Below are 20788 nucleotides of genomic sequence, written 5' to 3'. Positions count from 1 at the left end.
ATTACATTTTCCGATTACTTTTCAAATTCAAGGCATGTATTACGTTTGGCTTTGTCTAACTACTTTTCAAACAATTAATGGTTTGAAACTTAAGTTCACGTGATCTGTGTTTGGATAAAATTTAGAAATTAGGATAGTTAAGAAACTAGTCAAAATATATATATCAAATTCAAATAGAGTTATCCGAATTGTGTTAAACACCGTCCTTAAGTGCATATTGCATCTCTATCGTGCATGACTACAGCTGCACAGGAAGTTCGTAGTTTGTGATTCGACTTGAGTTTGATTAAAAAAAGTTCGTAATTAATTTGATTCGAAATTAGTCCGTTCTGAAACAAATCAAACCAGCTCGGTTCGAATTTTATTCAATCTCAAACTCAAACTTTGTATAGTTCGTTCGAAATTAGTTCTTTAACTATTTAGATTCGAATGTCAAATAATGCAAAATGGCTACAACCATCAATCTTTAATAATGCAGGAACTAAATTTATATTAGAGCTCCAAGTTATTAATATATGGTAACTTATAATAGAAAAATGCTTTAACAAATTAACAATGAAAATAGAGTAAAGCTAGGGTGTGACATGCTTACCAAGAAAGGTTGGTGAGCATAACTCCAAAAGTATATCGGATCGACGTCAAATGCCGAATCCAAACCGTTGAAATCCATGTACTTCATGAGTGATGCACATACATGCAAAATTTTGAAAGTTTCGAGTTTATTTGCTACACGGTCAAGTGGTCAAAGAAATGAACATTTTATAAGTTAATTTATAAGTTATTTTATATATTCAATTTTTATTATTTCTTTGACCACTTGACCGTGTAGCAAATAAACTCGAAACTTTCAAAATTTTGCATGTATATGCATCACTCATGAAGTACATGGATTTCAACGGTTTGAATTCGGTATTTGACATCGATCTGATATACTTTTGGAGTTATGCTCACCAAACTTTATTGGTGAGCATGTCACACCCTAGTTTTACTCATGAAAATAAGTTCGATTTGACTAGGTTCATGCCGTGATTTTAATCACAACAACGTAAAAGGTAAGGGAATTTTGGACTGGACCATAATTTATTAGTGTGAATTCATGAAAGGTAAAAGGTAAAATGAAACTAATGCATAAACTATCAGTGGCTGCCAAAATAATCCGTAGTTCATGATTTGATTGACTTCAATTAATTTGTTCGATTGAAGTTCATTTATAGCCCTATGCATGACTTGGAACTGCAACCCAGATAATTCGGAATTGTTGTTTCTTAGCCACAACCATAAAAAATGACTAATGATAGCTCTGCAATATCTAGCGGTTGATTGGAATTTAATAACAATGAGACTAAATGGAAAAACGAGAATAAATAAAAATGACTCATTTTCCGTGGAAGGGATTGAACGTTTTTTCTTTCCTTTTTATTCCGATGCAAAACAGAGAGGAGAGGGTTCAACTCTAATCAAATCATTTGAGTTATAATCTGTAATATCCCAAAAATTTGAATTATTATTATTTATAGTTATAAAACTTTTTCAAAATATAATAAAGGTTATATATATATATATTTTTTGGAAACATTTGGTAAAAATATAAATATGACATATATTTTCTTTATAAACAAAATTCAACCGAATTAGGACATTTGAAATATATATTTTTTAATTATAATATTTTATAAAGTTAAAGACTAATATGAATTTATAATATCTAATTAAACCATTCAACAAATTTCTTATTATATAACCGTCTGTTTAAGGAAAGATTAATTGAAGAGACGCAAACCTCTTATTTTATTCTCCATATTATATGATAACAATTTTTATTTAGGGACCACCTAGCTATCCCCCGTAACAATCCCCCATTTCATCCCCCAGTCATTAACTACTTCAATAACTACTAACTACTTAGGGGGACCACTTACTATGTGGGGACCACATAATATTTGAAAGATTTTACAACTGACGCGCTAGTATTCATCTATAATGCATCAAGTATTCATCTATAACACATCAAGTATTCATACCTAATATATCAAGTATTTAAAAAAAAATGGACACGTTTTTAGAGGTGAAATTTTTTTTCTTCATTCAATCTAATCAATATTTCTGACAATTGGTGAGAAATTTTGCAAATCTAAAACCACAAATGTTTTTGACATAATTTTATCTTTAAAATGAGATCCATGATGACATACTTTCGAGTTCTCCGTTGTACAAGTATTCATCCTTATCGAGAAAGTATTCATCCTCATCGTGCAAGTGCAAATATAAAAACTGGACACATCACTCATCCATATTTTACACGTTTTTAGAGGTGGTTTTTTTTCTCCGTTCAATCTAACCAATATTTATGACGATCTGTGAAGAATTTTGCAAATCTAAAACCACGAACGTTTTCTATACAATTTTATCTTTCAAATGAGATCCATGATGACATACTTTCGAGTTGTCCGTTGCACAAGTATTAATATCTTGTCACGCAAGTATTCATACCTAAGATATTAAGTATTCATTTATACACATTGAAGTATTCATTCTAAGACATAATGTATTCATTCATATATCTCTATTTTTTTTTTCAAAATTTGTTTTTATGTCATTTATTTAATACGCAGTGGCCTAATTCACCATTAATAAAGCTTTGTTCTTTGCAAAACTCGCTACTTCATGAGGAAGGAGAATATAAACATGAAAGTGATTAATTGCATATACATATACAAAATTATTTTGATACGATCGACAGTGACGGATCTGACCTGGTAGAGACGTGCTCTAGTATTCATTCATACACAATGAAGTATTTATTCATACACAATGAAGTATTCATTCATACACAATGAAGTATTCATTCATACACAATGAAGTATTCATTCATACACAATGAAGTATTCATTCATACACAATGAAGTATTCATTCATACACAATGAAGTATTCATTCATATACGTTGACGTATTCATTCCTGGCAGAGGCGTGCTTGATTGGGATGGAGTGACGGATGATCTCCGGCATAACGTTCGCTGGAGCAGGAGTAGTAGGCATAGAGAGAAAAAATCGAGGCGAAAGTGTAAGGGGGAGGGAGCTTATTGTATTTACCATTTCGAGGTGGGAGAGGGAGGGGAGCTTATCGAAGGAAAAACGGAGGCGGAGGAGGAGGTGGGGTGTGGAAGAGAAAGAGAGAAAGAGGAAAGAAATAAAATGTTGTTAGAAATAGTAGTTATAGTTATAGTTAAAATAGAAAGTTAGTTGGGAGATGAAATGGGGGATGGATAGGTGGGGGAAATTATAATTACCCTTTTATTTAATAAATATCTTAAATTCACGGTTTCGGAGCAGTTTTGTTTCGACTCCTGATAAACCTCTTCAATTAAGGCACCGTTTTGATTTAGACCTTTGTTATATATACATATTAAAGTAACAGAATCAATAGAGGCGGTTCTTTTCTCTCTCTATTTTATATTTAAGACACTTTCGTCTTCTTTCTCTCTGTTCGATATCCGAGTAAAAAAAAAAATGAAAAAGAAAGAAAGAAACTGACACAAATAATTATTGTCAATTTCCAATTCGAATTCCGACGTTAGTGATTTTGATCTCTAATTCCGAAGATATCGCTATCAGGTAACCGGACTTCTCTATAATCTGTGTTTTCATTTTGTATGATTGATTTGAATATTGGTATTGCATATTGGATTATGATGACATATTTAATGGGATAGCGGGTCTGAGGTTGGAATTTGATATGTGATTGTAGCCTCTCACTGTTGGATGAATTTTCCAGTGGGTTGGCGGCCTTCCAATGTTGGATGGATTTCTCATTGGATTGGCGGATTAAAGGAATTGTGTTATGAGAATGTGGGAATCGCCTGTGACAGGGATTACACGTGTGAGAATATGATGTGACATGTTTTATGGATAACCTAGACCGACGTGCTATTGCTGGTTAAATATGCGTGCATAATTTGATATGTATTTGTGTGGATTAATCCGGTCTAATTGAATAGTTGTTAAATTAAGTCAATTGTAGAGAAGCGCGTCGTTAAATAACCGGTTACTGAGCTTTGTAGCTGACTCCATTTTGTTATTTTGTTTTCATTTTTGTTGGCGACGTAGGTTGACGGGCTAAAGAAAAGTGTGAAGATGCTTATATAATCACGCTCCGGATGGTAAAAATCTGGGGTGTAACATAATCAGAATTAAGATTAATAGGAGAGAATTCAGGAAGAATCGAAGAGTGGATATCAAATTTCCTTAAAAATATAGGTTAAAGAAAAACAGAATTAAATTAATTTGATATGAGATTTTCATTTTAACTATTAAGTTTGTAAATATTACAAATTGTAATGAAATTTTGTTAGAAGGTAACACACTTGAATTTTTTAATATCAAATTAAACAATTGATTTGTGGCCTATCAATATGGACATGTTTTTAATAAAAGCATCATGGAACGGGTGTCATTACTAGAACCAGCGTGATATATATATATATATATAGAGAGAGAGGGGGCTAATATCAAAACGTTTGCACCACGTCTCCCGTGCAACCAAGTCATTTTCCGATTTTTAAAGTCCAAATGATCGATCCGAACCGTTAGATGTGTTATCCATATTAAAATGTGCTTGGAGACCAAATTTTACATTTTTTGGAATTTTTTTACTATTTATTAAGCCACTTTGAAAATCGCTGATCCAACGGTAGCTTCTAATTTTACTGTTTGGTTAAGCCACCGAACTTCACCAAGTAATGAATTTACAGAGTTTAAGGCTTTCTCTGTTATAGCAATTTTAATATAATGAACTATCACGGGTGTTTGTTTTTATTACAAAAGTTTCTTTGTCATTGAAAATTCAAAAGTTCTAGAAGTGTCGATAACCTCACCTACCATCTTAGATAAGTAATATGGCATTTGACTATGTTGAGATTTGCATATAAGTAGTACCTTTGCACAGACGCATATGCATTGTAACTAAAGAGAAAGAGAACACGAAAAAGAGTCCGGAGCATGGAGGTAGCAAAAGTTCTTTGCATGGTTGGCGGAAGCGGTGAAACAAGTTATGCTGCTAATAGCAAGTTGCAGGTGGGGGGTTTTTTTGGCAACTGCAATTTTATTAGATCTATTAAAGGCAAAAAAAAAAAAAACTTTTCTGTTTCCTAAAATATGTACAATAGGATTAAGTGTATCAAGTATACATAATATTTTAATGCTGTTATTGTTTATGGATATAAGAAGTATATATATATAATGTGTTATAGTTTAACGCCAAAAAAAAGAACCTGATTAACAATCTCTCATGCTGTTATTGTTTATGGATATATCAAATAAATAACATGTGTTATTATATTATCAGGAGAAGGCAATACTAATGTCCAAGCCTATGCTCAAGGAAGCTGTCAAAGAAATATACAAAAATCTACTTCCTGAGAAGATGGTGGTGGCCGATCTTGGCTGCTCTTCGGGCCCGAATACATTTTCCGTGTTGTCAGAAGTGATAAAAATCATTGGCAATCAATGTTTGCAGGTGGGACAGCAGGCTCCTGAGATTCAGTTCTTCTTAAACGACCTTCCCAATAACGATTTCAACAGCATCTTTCAGTCGCTTGATCATGTTGATCAGACATTAATGGCAGAGAAAGATGCTATTATTGTTCCCCATTTTGTTGCGGGCATGCCCGGATCTTTCTACGGTCGACTTTTTCCTCGCCATAGTGTTCACGTTTTCCATTCCTCTTATTCCATCACGTGGATTTCGCAGGTATATACATAACCTTTTCTGAACAGTTTTCTTTTTGTTAAATAGTAACACAAGGAACAAGATAATGAGATCAGGATTATACTGAACTACTGAAGATAATTCTACCATATATTTAACTTTTTATGGTACATTCCATTTTTTGTGAAACATAATTACATATATTTAAAAAATATTGTTAAAAGTAAAACTTATAGATATGTTTTAATTAAGTTATTTAGATAGAGAGTATATCAAGTTTGAGTGATAACTGCAAACTTATTATATATCTGAGTCGGAAGTCATCTATTATATATATATATAACTGAAGTCCTTTCTTAGTCATACAGTTCTATAATATTATAACGAATTTTCTTATATAATATAATTAATACATATGTATATAAAAATATAAATATGTGTAGGTACCTAAAGAGATAGAAGACAATAGAAATGGTATGCCTCTAAACAAAGGAAACATATACATTGGAAGAACAAGCCCACCTGTTGTGGTGCAACTATATCAGGAACAATTCCATAGGGACTTCTCGCACTTTCTCAAGCTCCGCTTCGATGAGCTCGTACCTTGTGGTCAGATGCTGCTGTCATTTGCGGTAAGGAATGAAAAGGACATATTGGATGGAAAGCAAAGCCGCCGAAGCATACTCTTCGAAATAGTTAGTGAGTCACTGGATTCAATGGTCCGAGAGGTATTAGCAAAAAACCTATAGTGCATTTAAAATTCTTTACAAAATTGTCAATTAAAATTAGGAGGGTTCAAGTGCATCATGGTTTTGTGATCCAATTATACTCCACATCATTATTTCCATTTGTAAAGTCCAAACAGTCGATCTGAACTGCTCAACATGATCTTCATAATAAAATATGTTTGGAGAACAAATTTTATATTTTTTTTGTACTTTATAATTAATAGTTTACCACTCAAACAAATCCTTGAACAATCTATCTTGTTGTTCTTCATAAAGATTGGTGCATGCAAACATGTTTTAATTAGTTCATGTTTGAATATTGTATTTATACAAGACAAGTTAAATTCCAGGTTAACAAACATGATGTACGTATTCATGTCGACCCAAGCAACTCTTGAACTTGGTTGACAAAATTTGTAGATAATTAGTACATCACTAGTAAAATTCAACAAGAATAATTAGAATCTTGAAACTTAGAATATTAATGAGAATAGAAAATATAGAAACTTATGTCTCACAAATTAAAAACATCTCCCATTTCAGTATTTCATTGTGCATTTCTTTACATTTTAAGGGAATCATGGAAGAGGAAAAGTTGGACACTTTCAATATACCTTTTTATGCGCCTTCTGCTGAAGAAGTGGTGGCAATCATAACCTTACAAGGGCTCTTTGAAATTATCTCCTTTAAAACATTTGTGTCGAACTTCGACCCATTTAACGATTTGGATGACGATGCTGAGTTCGACAATGTCCAAAGCGGCACAAATATTGCAAAGGTCATGCGGTCTGTGTTAGAGCCGATGATTGCATGCCATTTTGGTAGCGCTATAGTCGATGACTTGTTCTCAAGATTTGCCATTAATGTTGCGAAGCACCTACTCAAGGAGAAGCTAAATGTTTCTGTTTTAGCTCTCTCACTGAAGAGAAAATAATAGACCTAAATCCGACAAAAATGTTTTCTGAACAAAGTTTGTTAAAAGTGTTGGCCTATTCCAGGCCTTGTGTTGTTTAATTTGTTTTATATTTTATATTTAGTGGAAGAAAGAAAGAGTAAGGAAAATAAAGGCAACAAAAATTTCCGTGCTATATTAATATTTTCAACTCTCATACAAATTACAATTTTTTTTTTGAGATGCCCTTTCGCAAGTCTCCTCATCAGTTGAGTTAAATGCAACATTGTCAGCATTATTGAAATAAGTTACATCTTTAAGGTCTAATAGACGGTGATTGTTTACATCTTCACAAGTTATATTAGTAACTGCAGAACAACCAAGCTCCGCTCGCCGGTTATCAACCAGCTTGAAATAATTTTCCAAGATTCCTGCAGGGCAGGTTAATTGTCCATTATTGCAAATTCCATAATGCCCACAATCCTAACCTACTCTTTGAATATTATGCCTCATATGTGAACACATATTAGCGATATTTAATTAGTATTTGAGAAAAATTCGGCAGCATTTCCCCTTAACTTCCCAAGTATGCATAAAAACTACATACTCGTAGGAGCAATAGGGAGAAATACTGTCGAACTTTTCTCAAACACTAATTAAATCCCACTAATATGTGTTCACATCCTAAATAAGACACAATATTCAAAGAGCAGTCACAAACGGGAGACTATCCAAAATTAATACCTATTGGATTAATTTTGAATGAGCATGGACCTAAAAATATCAATAAGACGGTTATTGGACCACAATACACTAATTATTTACATTATCTAAACAAATCAAGCATGCATGCATTAATTAACAATTGACCTAAATAAGCAATAATAAGTAACAGAAAATTAGAGAAAGAAAAAAAAAAAATATATATGACTAACCTTAGCAAGCAAGATAGAGAGGAGAAATGCAAATTAACTTCAAAAATCTTAGATCTGGCCTCGATCCTTGCGCATAAATCAGACCAACATTTAATACAGAGAGAGAGTATTAATTGATCAAAACAGCGCTGGAAGAAGGCCTTTTATATGTTACAAAATCCTAAAATAACATTTCTACACTGATATTTTTCTATAAATCCATGTAGAAATCCTGGAGAGAGCTACACGGACTTTTATATAAATAGCCGTGTAGAATTACTCTTTCTACACGGACTTTTATATAAACGGCCGTATAGAATTGTCTTTTTTTTCAAATTTTTTTTTTGGCTAGCCTCCAATTTTGCTAGCCAATTTTTCGATGTTTTCAAAGAATTTTCAAAACAGAGTAAGCACAATATGAAAATATAAATTGCTATTAATATAATGAAAAGTGCCAATAGGGTTTACAGGGGGTAATATGAAAATATCAATTGCTATTAATAAAATGCATGCATCTTCATATTACCCTCTGTAAATCCTCTTGGCACTTTTAACTCATATCAGCAGATGGACATGCAAGGAACTAACCAAAAGACTACTTAGGCTAATGTAACTAAACAAAAAGTCTGATTAATTATTCAGACTTTTGTTTAGTTACATTAACCTAAGTAGTCTTGGAGAAATACAAATTAACTTCCAACAAATCGACCAATTAATTGGGAAAATGAAGCAATTCACATGAGAATTCGAGATGTAGGTTATCAATTATATCAGACCGCTCATCTTCATATATGAGCTCCAAAAATAGTAGCTCATCTTAATAGATTTGCAATCCGAAATAATTGATAACCTAAATCTCCACCCAATTGTTAACCGTGAGAGGGAGAGTATATTAATTGATCAAAACTGCGCTAGAAGGAGAAGGCCTTATATATAAACCAAAACCCTAAAATAACCTTTCTACATGACTCTTTATTAAACGTCCGTGTAGCTTTCTCAAGGCTTTCCACACTGTTATTTAAACATATAACCGTGTACAATGTCTACCTTTCTACACAGCTCTTTATTAAACGTCTGTGTAGCTCTCACAAGCTTTCTACACTGTTATTTAAACAAACACCCGTGTACAATTCCTTCCTTTCTTCGTAGTTCTTCAATTAAATATCCTGTAGTTCTCTCATGGCTTTCTACAATATTATTTAAACAATAAGCCTTGTACATTTTCTAATAAATGTCCGTGTAGCTCTCTCATGGCTTTCTACACTGATGCTTTAATAAATATCCGTGTAGAGATCCCATAGATATTTTAGGCTTCTAAAAAATTACAATTTCTACGTGGTTTTTATATAAAATTGCCAAATCGGTGTACAATGACCATTTCTGTAGTAGTGTGAAGGAGAAAGAGACATTAAAAGAGTATTTTTCTAAGGTGATTGAGTTGATGAATCAAATTAAAAGTTGGGTGAAAACTTAACCGATAAATCGGTTTGTGAGAAAATTTTAATTACTCTCTCTTCCAAGTTTAATTATATTGCGGCCGTTATTGAAGAAACTAAAGATCTCTCTACTCTTAGTGTACAAGACCTAATGGATTCTCTTGAAATGCAGGAGAAAAGGTTAAATAAACCTAGTGACTCTTTTCTAGAAAGTGCTTTCCAATCAAAAATTAATTTAAAAGAGTCATCTAGCCAAAATGTAACTAAAGATGATATGTTCCATGGTGATAAAAGTAGAGAAACTCGAACTTGTAATTTTTTAAGAAACTGGGTCATATAGAAAAAAATTGTTGGAATAAGGGAAAGCCTCAATGTTACCATTTTGGCCATGTTGAGAAAAATTGTAGATTGAAAAATAAAGAGAATGCAAATTATGCGAAGGAGGAAAACAGTGATAAAGAAGGTGTTGAAAGCACATTTTATGCATGCCAATCGACAGTTGAAAAAAATGAAGATGTGTGGTATGTGTTAGTTTGTAATAATCTAGAAGTCAATAATACGATAAATTATCATAAAGCTTTGTTCATGAATTGAATGTTTATTTATATATATCATTTTGTTGCCTTGAGTATTATTGCATTTGTGGATCATTTCGAGTTCATGACTGAAATTGTGAAACTTCATAATATAGATGATATATACTCTTAAAAGGTCACTGACCAAGGTAATTAGCAGGAACACTAATTACCGCTATAAGGTTAGTATGTGGATTAAAATATGGTTAAGTTTTACAAACCACCTGACACGAGATGTCATTTTAATCACATAGATACATGTTCTAGGAACATGGTATTTGACAGACCCCGAATGAAACATTAAATAGAATTGTGTTCGTGTCATTAATGTTTTCATTCAGTGTCAAGTTCTACAGTATGAGGTATTTATCGTTCCCACTAAGAAATATATATGAGTAAGTGTTATCTAACGCTGTCCGTAAAAAGCAGTCATAACGGTAGCATTTCCATATGTATAGCTTAGTTGAGGAAGTGATAGTCTGCCAAGAATACTATTTGTCCCTCGTATCTCTATACGAGCTATAGCATCACTGGGCCCCTTGGTAGAGTTAGATTATCTGCATGCGGTATAATTACAAGAGTAATTATATTTGATAATCTACTCAAGATCAAGAAAAGATACAGTTAGCAAGAATGACACACATCTACCTTAAAACTGATCTGATAGCTATGAGACAGAAGAACTGACACAAGTAAATTGTTTACTGGATCGTGATATTGTACAGTACATCATCATCTGTGTAATTGGATGGTCATAGTGTATACTGCCAGATGCCTCCTATGATTATAGAAGTTAAAACAGTTTTAACTCTATTTACCAACATAACACAGATCCTATTGGGTCACACCATATAGGAGCTACTCGGAGAATCTTACTGATTAATTATAAATTGATTATAATTAATATTAAGATGGTTATAATTAATTATACGTGATATAATTAAATTATAAATGTCATATAAAATTGACAAGCAGAAACAACGGTTAATTTATAAACGTACACGTTACGTTGTATAAAAGTTACCGAACAACAACCGAAATCGAACCGTGAGAAATATAATTGTTTAGAACAATTATACATATTTGATTTAGATTTTAAATATTAATTATGATTTTGAATTTTGAGCTAACAACCATTAACAAATTAAAACCTTAATTAAAAATTAAATCTAAAAATCAATATATATATATATATATATATAGAGTTAGGCTGGGGTGCTATGGATAGCATAGTGGCCTCCCGTGCTACGGCTCAATATTCAAGTTTTCAAAATCCAAACGGTCGATCCGAACCGTTCATCTTATTCTCCATATTAATATCTGCTTGGAGACCAAATTTTATAATTTTCTGAATTTTTTTACTATTTATTAAGTCACTTTGAAAATCGCTAATCCAACGGTTTTACTGTTTTGTGCAGCCACCGTTGGATCAACAATTTTGTAAAATAGTTAATAAATAGTAAAAAAATTCAGAAAAATGTAAAATTTGGTCTCCAAGCAAATATTAATATGGAGAATAAGATGAACGGTTCGGATCGACCGTTTGGATTTTGAAAACTCGAATATTGAGCCGTAGCATAGAGGCCTCTATGCTATCCATAGCACCCCAGCCTAACTCTATATATATATATATATATATATATATATATATATATATATATATATATATATATATATATATATATATATATATATATATATATATATATATATAAATTAAATACATGTGCATGTCGGCCAAGGAAAAATAAAACAAATTGATTTCGGCCAAATATTGAAGCAAAATCAAATTTGAGCTTTTCATCTCTAAACCGCCACAAAATGGCATGCCTTGTAATTAGGCCAAATGTTGGGGGTATTTTGGTCTTTTGCCAACCTCCTCATTTTCCTATAAATAGAGGGGTGAGGTGAAAGAGAGATTTCACTAATTCACATATATCGTATCTGATTTGTCTGATCGATTCGAGTTTCTATTTTCTCTCTTTCTCGATTACGGTTTCGGTGAATAGTGTTTTTGCAGAATTCTGCGGTTTACGGTATTTCTGGCAAAAGAAATAAATCGCTCTCCGGTTAGTCCTGGTGGATAACCAATAGAGGTATCACACGTGTGATACTGCGAGTCGATTCCTTCCCTGGTGATGCTCTACTCGCTCGGTCTGCATTCCAACTGAGATTTGGAAACAAGGTATAAATTGTTATATTAATCTATTTAATTTGTAAATAGATTTAATGCTTTAGAAAATCAATTGTGGAGTAGATCTGTAAATGAATTAAATGAGGTTTTGATGCCGAAGGAATACTGAAGGTGGACCGCCTTGGAAAGTTTCCTGACATACCTCGTTTAATTCTTAGCTTAATTTAACCGTAAAATTTTGTTTTACACACTTCCGCTGTTAATCTAAATCAATGGGTTTGAACCGATCAAAACCCAACAGTATGTTGATAGCGAGTGTAGCAATCACATGATCGGAGATGAGTCGATATTTTGTAAGTTTGACACGACTGCCAAGAATGTAGCAATCACATGTGCGGTTGTGAAGTCAAAGGGAAAGGGCACGATTGTCGTTTCTTCAAAGAAAGGTAAAATGTTAATTCATGATGTGTTGCCTATCCTAGATTTAGTACAAAATTTATTAAGTATTGGGCAATTAATTGAGCATGGGCATGCAGTTCACTTTGAGGATGAATGGTGCAAAATTTATGACAAAAAGGAGAAAAAGAGAGAATTGATGGTGGTAGTGAAAATGGAGAAAAATAGAAACTTTCCACTTACACTCAAACCTGAAAAAAGTGTTGCCTTGAAAGCTGGTGTAGAAGATTTATCTTGGTTGTGGCACAAAAGGTTTGGACATGTTAATTTTGAAAGCCTAAAATTATTAAGTAACAAGACTATGGTGAATGGATTGCCATACATAGAAGAAAAATGTGATATATATGAAGCTTGCGCTCTTGGTAAAATACACCGAGAGTCATTTGCAAAAGAGAAGGTATGGAGGGCAAAAGAACCGTTAGGGCTTGTTCATATCGATGTATGCGGTCCTATGAAGACAACCTCGCATGGTGGAAATAGGTACTTTATCACTTTTTTGATGATTTTTCAAGAATGTATTGTGTATATTTTTTGAGACAAAAATCAAAGGCTTTTCCATTTTTAAAAAAGTTTCAAAGCATGGTTGAAAGGCAAAGTGGCCGATTGATTAAAAAGGAGTTAGGCTAATATGACATTGGTGTTATTTGAAACTAAATAACACCAAATCTTAAACCCTTAGATCTGCTTTAAGATTCGTACAAAATAAAGTGCTTGAACAGTAAAAGCGGATATTACGAATCTTAAAGCAGATCTAAGGGTTTAAGATGTGGTGTTATTTAGTTTCAAATAACACCAATGTCATATTAGCCTAACTCATTAAAAAGTTGAGAAGTGATATAGGTGGTGAGTACAACTCTAAGGAGTTTGAGAAATTTTGTGAGGATATCGACCTAGAAAGACAATTGACAGTCGGTTTTACACTAGAACAAAATGGAGTTGTCGAAAGGAAGAATCGAACAATTGTGGAAATAGTGAGAACCATGATGAATGAGAAGGGCTTGCCAATGATATTTTGGACTAAGGTGACATACACAGCGGTATACTTGTTAAACTGGTGTCCTACGAAGGCGGTTGAGAATAAGACACCATTTGAGGTGTGGTCCAGTGGTCGCAAGCTGATGAGCATAAATTAGGTATACTTTTACCTAGGGTTTTGTATTGATAACTTGACCAATTTCCATGCATTTAGGTTAATTTAGCATAATTTAGCTTATAAATACATCAAGAACCAAGTTACTGCCGTTTGCTCATTTTATTTGTAGTTTTGGAGCATTTGCAAGCTTTGAAATGGTCTCTGGGGCACTTGGTGCCACCGTATCCACTTTGGAAGAAACCTCAATCGAAAAGGAACAAAAATAGCCAAGTTAGAGAGGTTGTGCGGCTAAGGTGCAGCCTGGCCGACCCGCACACCTCTCAGAACTTCACAGTATGAAGCACAGCTCATTGGTGCGGCCTCTTATGCGGCCACCCTTGCCTGCACTGCTGCCCACACTCCTCAGCTGAACAACACCCCAAAAGTCAGAGAGCTTTTGCAGGTGAAGGTGCGGTCTCCCCTGCCCGCACACTCCCTATTTCCCTCATAGCGCAGCCAACTCTGCGGCCTTACCAGGACACACCCTGGGCCGTACCAGACAGGATTTTAGCAAGTTTTGTGCATTTATTTCTAGATCTTCACCCGATTCACTTTCATATTGCGCCTAATTATTCCCCAAGTCACGAATTTTGTTATATAAGACATGAGACAGCCATCTGGAGAATCATCTAACACACCATCATTCTCTCCATTGAAACCTTAATCACCTTCTTTATCCATCTCATCCCTCAAGTGAATCAAAGGCACGAAGGATCGAAGAACTTGACGAATTTCGAGGAGTTTGCACAAAGGATCGAAGAGCTTGGGAATTGGTGTACTCTATTTTTCTTGTTATTTACTTGATTTTACTTGTATGCATGTCTTGTTTTCTATCATTTATGTTATTGATTTTGCATCCATGAGAGGCTAATTTCCTCTCTAAGGACTTAGGTTATAGTATGAATTTGTGTTAGTTTATTTACTTGGGATGTTCTCTTTGTAATGATTGTTTTGGCTTGATGTTTGATTTTATTTTATATCTTTGTGAGTCATGCATGATTTGTGTTTTGGTAATCGACCTTGTTAGGGTAGTGACAGTACTTTAGCATTAAGGGTGTATGATAAAGAAGAAACACCTTCATTGTATAGAAATAATCTTCATTGTAGGAACTAGAAATAGACCAACCTAGTTGGAATTCTCATCAAGACATGACATGAATTTAGAGAACTCCAAAGGTAAATAGATTGATCAAGTGATTGTAGACCAAAAGCCTCTAGACCTCGTTATCTTGATTTACAAACACCTTTTTCATTTGAATTTAATTTAGTTTCTTGTTACAAACCAACTGTTTTGGGTATTGAACCCACATTTAGTTACTTGCAACAACCCCCCCCCCCCCCCCCCCCCCCGCCTTTTAATTACTTGCAATTTATTTTGTTTTAATTTAGTTTAAGTAAAATTACAATTGCCTTAGTCTTTGGATCGATACCTCATTACTACAATGATAGATTGTGCGCTTGCAATTTAATCTACTTTGTGTTTTTAGGTTTATAAATTTAAAGTATTTGCGTGACAATTAGTTCAAAATAAATACCCCTAAATTTCACAACACAAGCCATCGATGAATCACTTGAAGGTTTTTGTTAGCTGTCCGATAGTACAATTCTAGTTATGCTATGCATTTTCTGTTGCTCTTATGCTTGTACTTCTCGCAGTTTTAACAACAACTTCTTAACCTAAAATTGAAAAACAGTACCTCTGTTGGCTTCATCAAATATAAGAAAAAACATGAACCTACTATAAGCATCAACACAGAACACTTGTACTTCAAATGTATCTCATTTTGCCGACACAAACAAAAAAATAAATTAAAAAAGTACCAATGTGGGATTATAGATGTCAGCTCATCCCTGTTTACTCCTATAAATCTTCAGCTATCCAATTAACAACATAGACAAGTGATAACCTTTTACTAATTGATGGTTGAGAGTAACCAGATTCATATACTTCTAAACCATGAATTACTAATTGATAACCTTTTACTAATTATATACTACTGTAATTACTTCTAAACCATGAAACTTTTTACTGGTAATTCCCAATAAGGAGTGCAATAACCTGGTAATTTCCAATATATCGAGTAGTTTAGATGCCTTCCAAGATAAATTACTCAAATTTCAAAAAATCGATTTTATAAATTTCTTGATTATGATTTCACAAGTTTCCTAATTTCAGTACTTACTCGATAGAAGGTGACTCAGGCATCCCATCTGGGTTTCAAGGGAACGTTGACAACCAAGTCCAGGGAAATGACACAGCGCAGAGCAAACAAAAAGGAGCGATTCAAGTCTGATGCAGTATCGGAGAGGCGCAGAACAGACGAAGATAGGGGCGAGGATGCATGCAAGAGGAGCAATGCGCCAGGATTTGGAGTACTTTTTGACAGGGTTGATGCACCCTAGACTGGTTGCCGCGACGCAGTGAAAGAGAGGCAGAAGAACGAGAGAGATAGAGGCGAAGGGATCTGTTGGACTGGAGAATCAATTTCATAATTTTCTTTGTTGAATTGAAGGGTAAAATGGGAAATATGAAAATACGTTTTTTATATAACACTTTTCAGTATAATTTTAAGGAAAAACATATATCAGATGTAAAAATGTGGCAATAGGGTAAATTTGATGATTTTAGAGTGGCAAATAGGAAATTTTGAATTTTGGGGTGGCAATTTGGTATTTTCCAAGTTTTGAGGTGGCATAGAGGAAATTTTCCCAAATAAAATTATAAAATGTATTTGAAGTAATGTAGCATATATAGTAATTATATGAACATATATAGTTTTCAAAAAAAAAAATAGAAACTTAATTTTATGTTGTATATGCTACTAAAATAGTCCAATAAAGATCAATTAATTCTAAACTATATTTTAATTTTAAGAAGAAAGTTTTCTTATATTTTCCGATTATGATATTTCAAATTTGCGTGCTAATATTTTAATTTCTAAAATATTATTTCTGTAAGTTGAGGATCGACATATAATTAATGTCATGGCGGTTATTCTTTGTATCCTAAATTCTTCTCCCTTTTTAATTAGTTTAAGTAAATATAGTTAGTGCCTCAAAAACCCAAATGTATCCGGTGTGTGCACCAACTACATTTACTAATAAAAAAAAGAGCTATTTGATAACAATGACTAAAATAGCTTAATTAATTACATGTTGATACTTAATTAACAGAGCTCCTATAGAGCCATTTAATTAGCACTTGCACGTGCAAAATTGATTTAGTTGAAAAGATTATTTAAACTAAAAAAAATAACAATGTTGACAGAGATAAAACTGCGTCATTTTAAAAAATAAAATAATTTCACGTGAAAAACTTATACTCAGTTACGGGTAACAACAACAACAACAACACTGTAACAAAAATTTGAAATTTTCTTTACAAAAACATAAATAAAAAAAGCCGGTCATAAATATGTGAATTTCCAAAAGACATCCATGCGCCATTATTTAGTGAAATCTTAGCAGGCTAAATTTATCTTAGTAGTCTAAATTTATCTTGGTCCATGCTCCTTCCAATCACAAAAATTGACTCTCCTCAGCTGCTGAAGCATATCATTAAAACATATTAATCTCTCGCCGTTACTCCAACGGTTGCCATGGCGAACATGGGCGAAATCGATCGCCTCTCTAATCTTCCTGATGATTTGCTCCTCACAATCATCTCACATCTTCGTACAGACAGTGCCGCTCGCACCTCCGTCCTATGTCGACGCTTCCACCACCTCTGGGAGGCTTCTCCTTCCCTAAATCTCAACTTCCTCCTCCTTCCCCAACCCCAATATAAAAGGTTTCTTTTCATGGCGAAGCGTGCGCTTCTTGATCGCAATGCCTCCCACCCCCTTCTCAGCTTGAAACTAAATATGTGGTCATGTAAACAAAATTTATCAATTCTTTCTTCCTTGCTTGCCAAGGCCCACTCTCTCAATTTGCGCCACCTCACCATTCAGGGTTTCTATTTGTCAGATATAGTACCTATCCTTCCTATTATCTTCACCATTAACTCTCTTAGGTGCCTCTCCCTTGATTGTTGGCCTTGTCGTGTAAATTTTAAAAATTTTATTTTTCCTTCTGGAGCCAATTTAACCTGCCTGAGATGTCTTTCCCTTGAATTAAATATGGCCGACCCGACCAAACTGAACCAACTTATCTCTGAATTATGTTCCTTGGAAGATTTACATCTTAATATGCAAGGCATGATTGGGCTTAGCCTTTTCTCCAGCACAATAAAAAATCTCAAACTGATTATTAACTTCACTCCAAAACTTGATAATTTAGTGTTATCTCTTCCTTCATTGGAGTTACTTCATTTGAAAACTTTTCATGCCTTTCAAAGTTTGTCTACCATTCGTGTAGAAGTTCCTTTGTTGAGAAAAGTTGTGATTAACTTTAACGAGCTTTGTGAGAGAGATGTTAGTGTTGTTGCTCGGCTGCTGAATTGTATCTCACATGTGGAAGAGTTAAGCCTGCATATAAGAGAGAGCAAGGTAATAAATTTTACCTTCTTAATTATTATTCTTTTTTTGCACATGTCAGTCATGTTTTCTTTCTGCACCTCTTAATTTGTTAGGTATGTGAGTTTGAACCTATGAGTATTTTTTAAATTAAAAGTGATGTGTTATGATATGTCAGATATGCATATGAATTCGGTATGACAATTTTATATGCTTACTTCGTAATGTATGGTACAATTGATGCTGTTATTTGAATATACTTGACATTTTTTTTTTTTTATTTCTACAGCCTGAGAACTATCCAATTCCTATTTTGTCGAAAATAGGAAAAGATGTGCAACATTTTTCTAATTTAAAGAACTTGGATGTGACCCTTTGCTTTCATGAGTACAATTTAGAAGCCGTCGTCACGATGCTCCATAATTGTCCTGCTCTGGAATCTGTTACTTTGAATCATGAGGTGCATAATCTCTTTTATTTTTGTGAACTATATGCTTAGAATTTTTCATTATATGTGATATCATATAAATGTTTGTTGATTCTTTGACGAAAATAATCAACACAAAAAGGGATCAAACTTTATAATTATAAATACAAGCTAAAACTAACATTTTAGTTATGGAAGCAACATAATTGATAATTCATCATATTATTTATCTGTTGCAATAATCTCAATTTGGCGTAGTGGTATGGCTGGGATTGAACTCTTATTTATTTATTTTTCAAATAGCAACTAGGATATAGTTGGGAGGATGACAATACATGATTTTATTCAATATAGCCCATATAATTTTGGCTAAAACCTCCGTCGGTTGTTCTCGACCTTGTACTTCTTTCAATTCACAATTTTTTTATTTACTGTTTTGTGTTTTAATTATTCTCATTTTTTTTTCATTTTAGTTTCTCTATGAAAGTTTGAAATAATTCCTGAACGCATTATTTTGAATTGTCAATCTTTTTTTATATTTAATTGTTCAAATGACCCTAGAACTTTTAGTTGGATTCAATTGCATCTTTTTTTATATATATATTTTGCCTATTCAGATTCTATAGTATATTGCTACTGACTATATAATTATAAAATGTGTTTTTTTTATATTAGGTTCCCATGTTCATTTATAATGAACGACGGAAGAAAAGGAAAGGATGGAAATCAAAGCTACCGTGTAATGCTGATGGTAATAAATGCAATGCTTATTTCAGCAATCTTCATATGAAAGAGAATCGTAAAGAAGTCATCAAGTTGCTTTGTAAGGAGTGTTTCTCTAAGAGGCAAGCTTGTAGCTCCTAACTTTACATAACTTCAAGCTAAATGAAGTCTCAATTTCATTGCTTTGTTTTTATTGATTATTTTAGTTGGTGTTAAATATCCATGTGTTGCGTTGACTGTTGAAACATGCTACAAATGTTTTTGTTTGTGGCTCACTGTTATGTAAAGTTTGACTCAATTTCGAATGCATGCAATTTGATATGACAAATGCTTTTATTTTTTCTTTTAGACAAAATTCTAAACCAACTGATATGAATTTCTGCTGATTTTACTCAATTGAAGTTTCGCTTTTAAATTTCACATTTGAGTGCTATTTCAATCTTTCAACTTATGCTGACAAAGGATAGCTAGATTTCAGCCATTATGAATGTCTGGTTTAGGCATTTTGGAAGAGAAGATAACTTCCTAGCCAAATTGGATGAACATATTGGTGACATTTACAATTCAGGGAAGCCTTCATTGTAAGCACTTGGCATGCACGCAATTAATGTAGTTGCAGTGTTAAGTCTAATTGCTCACCAAACATTTGCAGTAATTAAAGATGAACAGAACAGAGAACAGAGAACAGCAATACTGATGTAAAATGATAATATGACCAATAAGTACATGTTCTATTAAAAATGATCACAGTTCATGAATAATAGAACAGAGAACAGAGAACAACAATACTGATGTAAAACGAAATATAATATGACCAATAAGTACATTTTCTACTAAAAATGATCACAGTTCATGAATAGAAAGTAATGACCAAAAATAAGAAAAGCATCTCTGCTAGAGAGTCGTGGCATTCTTCATTTAGTCAAGGCCCTGTTTAGTTAAGAAAGAAATCAATATCAAAATAAGTTAGAGCAAAAAAATAAACACGTTTATTCAAAAAATGAAAAATTGAACATAAAATAAAGTTGTTTAAATTAAAATCTGAAACCTTATTGGAAGGGGGGCTTCTTCTTCCTGAGCTGTTTAATAAAAACACAACATTAATAATCATTCGCAACAAAAACTGAATATGAAAAGAAATACAAATAAATTAAAGAAAGAAATTTGCAGCAACAATATGTATTGTACCCTTAAAATGTTCACAACTCGTC

General features: G+C 33.2%; 2 protein-coding genes across 2 annotated transcripts; both read left to right on the top strand.

Annotated features, from left to right (window-relative positions):
- The first annotated feature begins 4864 nt into the window (after positions 1 to 4864).
- On the top strand, positions 4865 to 7522 carry LOC144547891 (anthranilate O-methyltransferase 3-like). Its single transcript, XM_078296571.1, has 4 exons — positions 4865 to 5072; positions 5344 to 5748; positions 6150 to 6434; positions 7009 to 7522. The coding sequence occupies exons 1-4, from the start codon at positions 4998 to 5000 to the stop codon at positions 7366 to 7368; spliced, it is 1125 nt and encodes a 374-aa protein (XP_078152697.1). The 5' UTR covers positions 4865 to 4997; the 3' UTR covers positions 7369 to 7522.
- A 10050-nt stretch (positions 7523 to 17572) lies between these two features.
- Positions 17573 to 19718, top strand: LOC144547831 (uncharacterized). The gene is made up of 4 exons (XM_078296514.1): positions 17573 to 17985; positions 18310 to 18460; positions 18717 to 18887; positions 19530 to 19718. The coding sequence occupies exons 1-4, from the start codon at positions 17573 to 17575 to the stop codon at positions 19716 to 19718; spliced, it is 924 nt and encodes a 307-aa protein (XP_078152640.1).
- The last annotated feature ends 1070 nt before the right edge of the window (positions 19719 to 20788 follow it).

Source organism: Carex rostrata, chromosome 32 (genome assembly GCF_964058835.1).
Source record: "Carex rostrata chromosome 32, lpCarRost1.2, whole genome shotgun sequence".
Classification (NCBI taxonomy): domain Eukaryota; kingdom Viridiplantae; phylum Streptophyta; class Magnoliopsida; order Poales; family Cyperaceae; genus Carex; species Carex rostrata.
The sequence above is the reverse complement of the archived record's forward strand: the minus strand, read 5'-3'. Positions and strand labels throughout refer to the sequence as shown.

What these genes read in the sequence shown, in the direction of transcription:
- LOC144547891 (XM_078296571.1), top strand. Translation starts at nt 4,998, where the DNA reads ATGGAGGTAGCAAAAGTTCTTTGCATGGTTGGCGGAAGCGGTGAAACA. An exon ending in CTGCTAATAGCAAGTTGCAG is followed by an intron (nt 5,073 to 5,343) that starts GTGGGGGGTTTT and finishes TTATATTATCAG; the next exon opens with GAGAAGGCAATACTAATGTC. An exon ending in TGGATTCAATGGTCCGAGAG is followed by an intron (nt 6,435 to 7,008) that starts GTATTAGCAAAA and finishes TTACATTTTAAG; the next exon opens with GGAATCATGGAAGAGGAAAA.
- LOC144547831 (XM_078296514.1), top strand. Translation starts at nt 17,573, where the DNA reads ATGGCGAACATGGGCGAAATCGATCGCCTCTCTAATCTTCCTGATGAT. An exon ending in TTCACCATTAACTCTCTTAG is followed by an intron (nt 17,986 to 18,309) that starts GTGCCTCTCCCT and finishes TGCCTTTCAAAG; the next exon opens with TTTGTCTACCATTCGTGTAG. An exon ending in TGCATATAAGAGAGAGCAAG is followed by an intron (nt 18,461 to 18,716) that starts GTAATAAATTTT and finishes TTATTTCTACAG; the next exon opens with CCTGAGAACTATCCAATTCC.